General features: G+C 51.8%; 1 protein-coding gene across 6 annotated transcripts in view; it reads right to left on the bottom strand.

The window, feature by feature from the left end:
* Positions 1-272: 272 nt before the first annotated feature.
* Positions 273-9,275, bottom strand: part of NECTIN1 (nectin cell adhesion molecule 1) — a 98,569-nt gene continuing 89,566 nt past the window's right edge. For 2 of the 6 annotated variants that reach the window (XM_038161406.1, XM_038161407.1), the window contains one exon: positions 4,184-8,561. In XM_038161406.1, the coding sequence (XP_038017334.1) occupies positions 8,343-8,561 (219 nt within the window). In that variant the 3' untranslated portion in view covers positions 4,184-8,342. Of the gene's footprint in view, positions 353-4,183; positions 8,562-9,275 lie in introns of those variants that run through there. The other 4 variants (XM_038161408.1, XM_038161411.1, XM_038161413.1 and 1 more) reach the window with 3 other exon arrangements.

Here is a 9,275-nt window from a genome sequence, read left to right as displayed (position 1 = left end):
CATCAATAAGCAGGGATGGAATATTAGTAACTATTCCGTGGGATTTGGAAGGCAAACACTGAAAAAAAAAAAAATTAAAAAAAAAAAAAGAGCAGTTGCAAACTGGAGAGCTCAGCCTGGATTCCCTGCTCTGCTAAACTCCCTTCTCCAACAGCTCCAGGTGGTGCTGCCATGCTGGGAATGGTGGAGTGGACAGAGGAGTCAGGGAGGAGAGAAGCAGATGGGAAAGGGGAGCAGTCAACAGCTGTACAAACCCCTGGAACATCCCCAGATGGAGCAGCTGACCACGGGGCTGGAATTGTTCCTAGCACAGGCAGGACACAGACATCCAACACTGGCTGGAGGATACTTCCTAGAGATAAAATTAGAGGCACAGGAAATAGAAGAAGAAAAAAAATATATTATTATTAATAATAATAATAATAATAAAGATGTGGAGCTCTGGTGCTGTGGGACAGCCAGAACTCGGCTTTCAGTGTTGTGCCCACAAAATCTGCAAGCACAAGTAGAGCTGAAACCATTGAACCTCTGCTGGAGAAATGCATGTCCTTGCATGTGTGAGAAGGCACTTCGAGCTTAATTGGAGCTAAACCAAGCACCAGAATTTGACTATCCAGGCAAAACTCTGAGAAAAGCCAGTCCATCCCGTAAAATTACCAAGAAACTCTTTCCCTGTGCTCTGGGTGAGAGCAGAAGCCTGGAGACTTCTCAGGCTTCATTAAAGACCTGGGGATCATTATTTTCCTTCTTCAGCTGGTGGAATCTCCTCCTGAAAGGATCTTTTGGCAGCTAGGAATGGACCTAACAAGGACAGTGAGCGATGGGAGGGCCTCTGTGGCTTCTCTAAACACTATTGATTTTCACATTCACAGAGAAATGAATTCGGTGCCAGTTGTGTACGAGCTGAGCCCCTGCCTCCTGCACAACTGCAAACACTGGGTGCCCCCAGGAAAGAAAAGGCTGGGGAGGGAGGGAATGCAGATGTGGGGTTGAGAAGGTTGTCTCCAGTTTAATGCCCTGCTATTATGCCTCAGGAAAGGATTTCCCAGCTAATCAGGCCGATGTTAACCATGAGGAAATGGGTTTGAACTCAGTGCTGGTACCTGGTTGCTGCCTAATCTCAGAATTCCCTCCTAAAGGGCACCAGAAGAGAGAGAAAATGGTGAGGACTGAGTGAATAAAGTGAAAATGGGCCCCTCTCTGCTCCACAGCACTTTGTGCTTGCACAAATCCAGCTGCATATTTATATCCTCGTGCTTGGCAGATGACAAAATAGACACACAGGCATCATGTCTGTGCCAGTCACAGGGAGTTCACCCTTCCAGGGCCTCCCATCTACTGCCGCAGACAGTCCTGCACCTCTGGGAGCTGCGGGGATGTGGAGGTCACAGGCAGTGACAGGATGCTGTGACCCCAGAGCCGTGACAAATGACACAGCCTGTGCCACAGAGCTCTGCCTGCTGCTCGAACCCATCATCACCACGATGGGGAAGAGCTCAGACCCTGGAGCTGGGGCTGGTTTAATCTTCTGCAGGGCTGTAAGCACTCTGAACCCCGTGTCTAACATCACTCAGCGTGACTGCCTAATTACAGTAATTAGGGAGCGTGGTAGGAAGCTGTGCCGTGTGAGAAGGAGGGACTGCACTCAGGAAAGGGATTCCCTGGGGTCAGGTCCCTTAGGAAGTGATCCTGCTCCAGTATCCTTCATCCCTGCAGCGTCCCTCCTTGTCCCTCCAGCTCCTGGGCTGGGGAGCCTCAGCAGGGCATCTGCAGCTTCTCCTTGTTCCTCCTTCCCTCCCATTGCCAGCTCGGGTTCTGCCCTCCAAAAGCAGTGAAACCTTGCTCCTGGCTGCCCTTTAGGAGAGGGGCAGGTGCTGGTTAATTCCAGAGGTGTCCCTGGGAGGGCAGGAGGTGACACCATCACCACATCCAAGTGATGTGGAGCACTTCCACACCATCACGCCCAGGAGAGTGGAAGTGCTCCTCACCTCCAGCTCTCAGGGGGTGCAGGTGGGGCCCCTCAGCTGGACAAACCCTCCAGCCTGGCAAAGGCGTGGTGGAACTGGCACACAGCACTGCTGTCACCCCAAAGGCATGGCCAGGATGGCCTTTCCAGCCCCTGGCACCCTCAAATCTCCCTCCTATTTCAGCCCCCTGAGCGTGTTGCCTTAGCTCAGGCAGAAAATCCTCTGTGTCCTGTGCTGGGAGCAACCTCCAGAGGCTCAGGGCAGCTCTGCTGCAGCGTGGAGCTGCATCTCCTGGTGAACAAACCTTTCCTCACAGCACCAAGCACATCCTGCTGCACCTCGGACTGCCCTGCCTCCAGCCCTGCTGCGCTCTGCTCATCCCACCTGACCTCCCCCGGGCTGGAACAAAGAGCATTTCACACCAGCACTGCCGACCTTTCCAGTGCTGCCGGGGCTCAGAGCCACCCCCAGCCCGCTGTGACAGCCCTGCGGTGGCACACACCACTCTGGTCACACTTTAGCAGGAGCTGCCCCCAGCCAGGACAGAAATAATCCTGACCCCGCGACGCTGCACCGAGGAAAAGCCCTGCCTCTGACTTAATGAACCGTAAATTCCAGCGTAATGAGTTTTATGCTGAGGAGAATAATTAATGTAATTAGTAGTGATATGAAAATGATGGCACTCGAGCCTGGATGACGAGGAGGAGGGGAGGCCGGGGGTGGGAGGAAGCTTGGAGGAAAAACTTCATTCCCTCTATGGTGCTGTTCCGCCAGAGGAGCAGGGCTGGATGCATTCTTGGCAGCCTTTAAAACCTCACCTCCCATCTGCCATAAAGGGGAAGAAAATAGAGCATGACAGTAGAGAGAAGAAAAAAAAAAACTAAAAAAAAAAAAAAGAGAAGAGCTCAGCCTGCCCTGTTTGCAGCAGGGATGTGAAATCTTCAGAGCAGCCCTTTCCTGTGCTGGCCTTCAATTTGCAGCTCCTCCTTGAATTTGAACATCCTCCACCCTCCATGGGGCCTTTTTTTTTTTTTTTAGTTCTAGGAGAAAATATCTTTATAAAGGTAATTAGATGGTAAAACAACAGCTTTTCACCTCACACTACATAAGTATCAATTTACTTATCCTGTGTAAGTGTTTTGATAGGTTTGATCTATTTAGTGCTGTCCAAGGGCTGTATTCTAGTTTTATTCATATGAATAGATGCATAAATTTCTACACAGCCAGAAAATGGCCCGGCAGGAAGTTCTCTGTTCTCGCTGTGGCACTGATCAGACATTCAGCACTGGAGCAAGGGACCACAAAACTCAGTGCTGAGATGGAAGGAGGCAGCTTCCAGGGCTGGAGGAGATAGAAAAGGAGCTGGAATGGATGTGTTTTCCTGTTAGAGTGGGCAGCTTTCACCTCAGCAAGGTATTTCTGATGCCACACTGGCTGTTGGTGTGACTTTTCAGCTCCCATGGACCGCGTTCAGACAGACATTGGTGGCAGCCTGTGGGCAAATGTTTTAAAAACTGCCATGCAGGAGGTGAATCCAGATTCTTTCCCCTTCCTGGGAAGTGAACGCAGTCCTGGGGGGAGATGCCAGGATCCAGAAATGCAGGATAAACCTGTCTGTGTGCAGACTGAGGAGAGCGCTGCCAGCACTCTGCTCCCACCATCCCGTGGGATATCCTGGCCCTGAGGAGAATTTTGTCTCTCCTTGATGTTTCTGAGAAGAAGCCCAGAGAAACTCTGGAGTTCTCAGCAGGATTGTGTCAGCTTCCCTGCCACAACCCAAAAAAACCCTTCCCAGTCGTGACCAGCTTTGGCTGCTGCTGGTGCAGGTGCATTCAGACCCTCCACCCTCCCTCTATGCCCCATCCTTCAATTGAGCCCCAAATCTGTGGCTAAATTCTTCCAAAGGGCCTTTACCCCGAGGCAGAGGCTCCATCCTTGTGCGGTGCAGCTTTACTGGGAAGAAATATCCTGAGGCTTTTTCATTCACAGGGTTAATGCTCGAAAAATGCCATCAATAAACGGTTTATTGATCAATTGTGTCTGACAGGGAACCCCTGAGGAAGTTCTGGGTGTCCAGCTGGGTTGGGCTCTCACCCTGGCTCAGTGCCTCCCTGCCTCTGGAGCCAGCACTGAGTGCCTGCCCCGGGAAATCAGCGTGGCATGAGAAGTGGGCTGGGGAGGAGGAGGAGGAGGAGGAGGAGGAGGAGGAGGAAGCCCCCCTTTTCTTTCCCTAAATAGCTGCTGGCCCCGAGGACTGGCTGTTTGTGACTGGATCTGTCCCACCCACGTGCAGGGCCAGGCTGGGAGGAGGATTCCCAAGCAAAGTGAAGTGGGGCTGGCATCTCTTGAGCAGCCTGGTGGCTCTGGGGGCAGAGCCGGGGCAGGGGAGTGCAGCAGCCATCGCCCTGGAGGTCACTGAGCTCTGCTCCTCTGCTTACCTTTGGCTCCTGGCTGCCCTGTGCTGCAGGCAGGGGGGGTGCAGCAGGAAAAGTGGGTTATTCCAGTCCTAAGGAGCCTCTGGAACGGGCAGGAACTCCTGGGGAAGGCAGGAGTGCCTGTGGGTGCTTTTTGGGGGGTGCAGTGCAAGGGGTGAGGGGTGTGGAGGACAACTCAGCAAGAAGGCAGCCCTGGGAGCAAGGCAGACATCAAACACCCCACACAGGCCCCACAGGCAGGACAGAAGTTGCTGTTACTCTTCAGCTCACTTTTATTTAAGTTCTGTGATCAGTCTTTTCCATCTGCAAGAGCTCTGGTGTCAGTGCCACCCACACATGGGACAGAACCCGTGACATTTCACCCTGGTAACAGGAAGAACAGCTCCATCTTAGAGGTCTTCCCAACCTAAATGATGCTCCAGCCTACAATACCAGTTCCTCCCAGCCCACTGGATCCCACTCCACCAGTTTCCAGCTGGACTTGTTCAGTGATCCACGCCCAGCAGCGCTGCTGGATGGCTCATCCCCAGAGCAGGGATCTCTAAAAGTCAATTGGCACCGTGTCAGCAGGAGAACACCTCCCCCTGGCCCTGATTCCAGCACCTGCAAGCTCCCCCCTGGCATGGGCAGCCTTATCCTGGAGCAGAGTGAGGATTTAGCCCGTGGCAGCAGGTGCAGGGAAGTTTGGGAAGAGCCCCTGGGCAAACGCTGGGTGCCAGCAGGGCAAGGGAGCCAGGACCAAGAGCCCTGAATCAGAGCCATTTCCAAGCACAGATTTGTAAAACCAAAGCAGTGGACTCACTGTTTCTTACTTCAGGGCTGTCCTTCAGGGTTTCCCCCTTTTCCTAGGGTGCAGAGGAGTTTGGTGGCGTGTGGCGAGTCCCTCTTGCCATTTTTTGAGATTAAAGCAGCTCTTCGGGAGAGGCAGAGGAAACCAAGACATTCCTAAACTAAATACCTGTGCTGGCATGAGTCAAACCACTGCTTTGAACTGAGGCTTCTCCTGCCTTTTACCTTTTCAGGGAGGATTGAAATCCTTTTGCTTTGCTGCAAGCCCAGTTAAACCCTTTGTGGCAGACTTCTGTGGGCAGCTCAGATTCAAAGCTGCACAAGGCAAGCAGAGTTTTTTCTGTAATGCTGCAGTTTGTATCCCTGCTCATCAAAGCATCTTTGTCCCAGACATGGGCAGCAGAGAAAACCACCTGCAACGTGTTCTCAGCCTCCTCTGGCAAGCAATCATTTTGTCTGGCTTCTTTCCTCTTGTATCTGAAGACCTGAACATAGCTGAACATATTCCATTCTCATTTAAATTCCTGGATCTGTCTGAAACCGCGTCAGGTGAAGGCTCCAAATCAAACCGCGGTACAGGCAGCGCTCTGCTGTTCCAGGCATGCAGGTAGGGAAGCTTGGAATGGGTTTTTGCTTGCTTTTTCCTCATGGTCAGTGGTGCTAGGTTGACTCCAGGACATCAGAGACCCGTGGGGCTTCCAGCACCTCCTCACCTTTCCAAAGACAGGGGGCAAAGGCAGATCTGGCAGATTCAGCGTGGGGTGAGTGCGGTGGCTGTGCCTTCAGTTCAGAGCGCAGCCAGTTCCCAGTTCCCAAGGTGTGTCGGGGAGAAAACCAGAGAGAAAAATGCATTTTCTGAATAGAGACCTGGAGCACTGGAGTCCTTTGGTGTGAGGGAATGACTGGCTGAATCCTCTGGAGACCGGCAGAGGAAATGGGACTACAAATGATCCCAGAAAGGTTTGCATCAGTCAGGACTGGCAGGATGGGATTGAAAAGTTGTGTGATCCTCCCCTGATCCTTTGGGAATGAGGATGCTCCACGCACCAGCACGTGGCAGGGCTGCTGCTGCCCATTCCAGCTTGGCCAAAAAAACGCATCAAAAATTCCCCTTCATCCACTCCTCAGCCAGCCAGGCACCCCCAGGTGGCCCAGCTGATGCACCCACCTGTCCCTCAGTGTGAGGCCACCTCCCAGCAGGAAAACACCTCTCCAGGAGCAGCAATTCCCCCCACACCCCTTGTCCTGCTCGGGCACAGCGTGGCAGCGTGCACTGGGGAAGGGCTGGGAAGAGCTGGGGGTGTTTTTTGCCATTCTGGGGGATCCATGCACGTGGTGTCACCCCCCAGCGGGGCTGTGCTGCCCAAATGACCAGGGTGCAAACCCCTCTCCCGCATCCAGATGTGTTTGTCAGCCTGCAGGGAAGCAGAGTGACCCAGATGTGCTGCTGTGGGGAGGAGCAGGGACAGGCAGGACGAGGCTCGAGGTGACAGGGACACAGCAAGGGCAGAGAGCAGGCACAGCTGCGGAGATCCAGCCAGACAAAAATAAACGGGTGCCTCAGTGCAGGAGCTGGGCTGGGACACCTGTGTGGTCACACGTCCCCTGGCAGGAGCTGTCACCTGCTGGGAGTTTCATTTCTCCCCTGTCCCAGCAGCAATGACAGGTTTTGGGTGCCTGGGCAGCGGGGTAAGGGTGTGGTGGCCACCTCTCCCTCCCACACGCCCTCAGCTCAAGCATCCTCACGTTTTCCAGAGGGATTTTAGCGTCTGCAGAATGCCAAGCAAAGGAAATTCCCTGAGCCAAAGCCAAGGAAATGCCCTCTGGCCACAAAGCTTTATCCCTTTGCTCAGAACCATCCCAGCCTCACCTCTTCCATGCCACGGGTGAAACAGATGGGAGTTATCCCTGAAACCAAGCTCTGAGGCAGGATGTTCATTCCTTGTCCTCCTCTTCCTCTTCTTTGCTTTTATATACATTGAAGTGTATATGGATATTTTTTTTTTTTCCTCTAATACAAGTGAACACAAATGTGATGTGGAGATAAATTCCCTTCTCTAAAATACTCTGTGGTCACAGGAATGTACACGTTTGGATTTACACACCCACACACGTTCCAATATCAAAAAAAGGTGTAGTCCCAAAACTAAGATGCTTTTATAAAAGTTAAAAGGCCAAATTCCTCTATTGGCTTTTATCCTTCATTAAGAGCAAGGAGATTACCTGAAATCCTGATTTATTCTTCATATTCTGCCTGAGTTAATTTTAAAATTCCAATCAACAGATGTGAGGAAGAGAAGGGGGAAAAGCTCGTGGGGGGCCACGTTAGGCTTTGGAAGGAAAATTAGAGAGAATGTTTTCCTTTATAATTATTTTCTCCTTTGGGTTTCAGGTTATCAGACCTGTTATTTAAAGGATGCTTTCTCCAAATGTGTTGACTCCAAAATGTGTCCCTTTAAAAGAGTCAATCCAGGAGATTGGGAGTGGGAGCAGGAAAGGAAAAGGACAGAAACAAACCGCCTAAACCATGTCCTGATCTCTATTTTTGGGTTGGTTTTGAGCATCTTTCATTATAAGCATCTTATGATTTGGTTCAGCAATCTTGGCTGTTCAGCTCTTCACAAACGGGGATTTGCTCTCCCCACTTTTGAGGGGGAAAAGGAGCAGGGGAAAAAAAAAAGATAAAAAAAGAAATAAAAAGCCACAGGCTCAGCTCTGAGCACTGGCTGTGCTGTTAAACCTCACAGAAGCTGCAGCGAGGGCTGGGAATGATCCACACCCGGCTACTCCGGCGTGAGGAGTGCAGGAATCCACACAGGGGAAAAACTACAGACACTGGACTGGGCTGGGCACATCCCATCCACCACAGGGCAGCTGTCACCCACAGACACATGCACACACAGAGCCAGGGGGAGAAAAGAAAGACGCAGGTGCTGGAGAGGAGGTGGGAGAGGGCAGAGTGTTCCCTTGAGCGTTAGCAAGCCAGGCAGACACTTGGAACTAATCATGGCAATTGCACCCGGATTTAAAAACCAATCAATAAAACGAGCAATGGCAAAGGGAGGGGAGGGCTGGAAGGCCTTGGTTGTTGAGCAACAGGAGAGGTGAAAACCATGAGTTTCTTCATTTTTTTTTTTGCAGTGTTGACACTTTAAACATACTGTTCCTTAGGACAGATGTAAGGAGCCCGGGAGCCGGGAGGTGGGCAGCAGAAGGAGATGTCGGAATGGTGAGGATAAAGATCTTGTGGGAGGTCTGACAAGGGGGCATAGACATGAGGGATCTTCTCCAGATATCGATCTTCATGTGAGTAACAGCGGGTCAGGTAATCACTCGCATTCGATATCTCTGAGTGACACTTTCCAAAGTTCTGCAAGTAGAGACAAAAGTCAACGGGTGAAAACTCCGGGATCCGCGGCCAGAAAACACACACAGCTCTTCAGCTCCTTGCTGAGACACACAGAGAGCAAGCAGGATGGAATATTAACCAGTTTACAGAGCTCGCTGCTTCAGGAAAATGGAAACCCAGGTGATAAATCCTCACGCTGCAAAGTTTCTGTCTGGCTGCCTGAAACACCCAGGTCGTTGATGAATATGTATGGATTGGGCATGGTTTGTCCCTTGTCTGTAAATACTCTGCTCTCTGGACTGAACAAGCAGCCAGCCAAAGGAAGGGCAGTTTATTTCTGTGCTTTCTAACCTGAGTTTTGGAAAGGCAGTGCTTGAAGGCATCATTAATCCAAGCCAGGCCTGTGCTCTTCCATTTAAAGGGCACACGTGTCCTACCAGGGGCTTGGGATGCAGAATAAGCTTACTGTGCCTGTTGTTTGCGTGGGAGACAGGAGTGCTGGGCTTTACCTGTGTGAGCAGCTCCCCGGGAAGCCTCGGGGTGGGTTTTGTGAGTCAAATCAACAACAGAGAACATAAAACCACTTCCAAACCCGAGGCTGCTCTGTCGGCCCCGTGCTTTTCCCTCTGTGTGTGGATGCTTTGCCCTGCTGGGGTGGAGGGAGCATCACTCCCACATCCCAGGGCTGCGGCTCCCCAGAGGGTGGCAGCAGATGGGAAGGATTCCTCCCTGCTC

The sequence above is a fragment of the Motacilla alba genome, chromosome 24, assembly GCF_015832195.1.
Source record: "Motacilla alba alba isolate MOTALB_02 chromosome 24, Motacilla_alba_V1.0_pri, whole genome shotgun sequence".
Classification (NCBI taxonomy): Eukaryota; Metazoa; Chordata; class Aves; order Passeriformes; family Motacillidae; genus Motacilla; species Motacilla alba.
The sequence above is the reverse complement of the archived record's forward strand: the minus strand, read 5'-3'. Positions and strand labels throughout refer to the sequence as shown.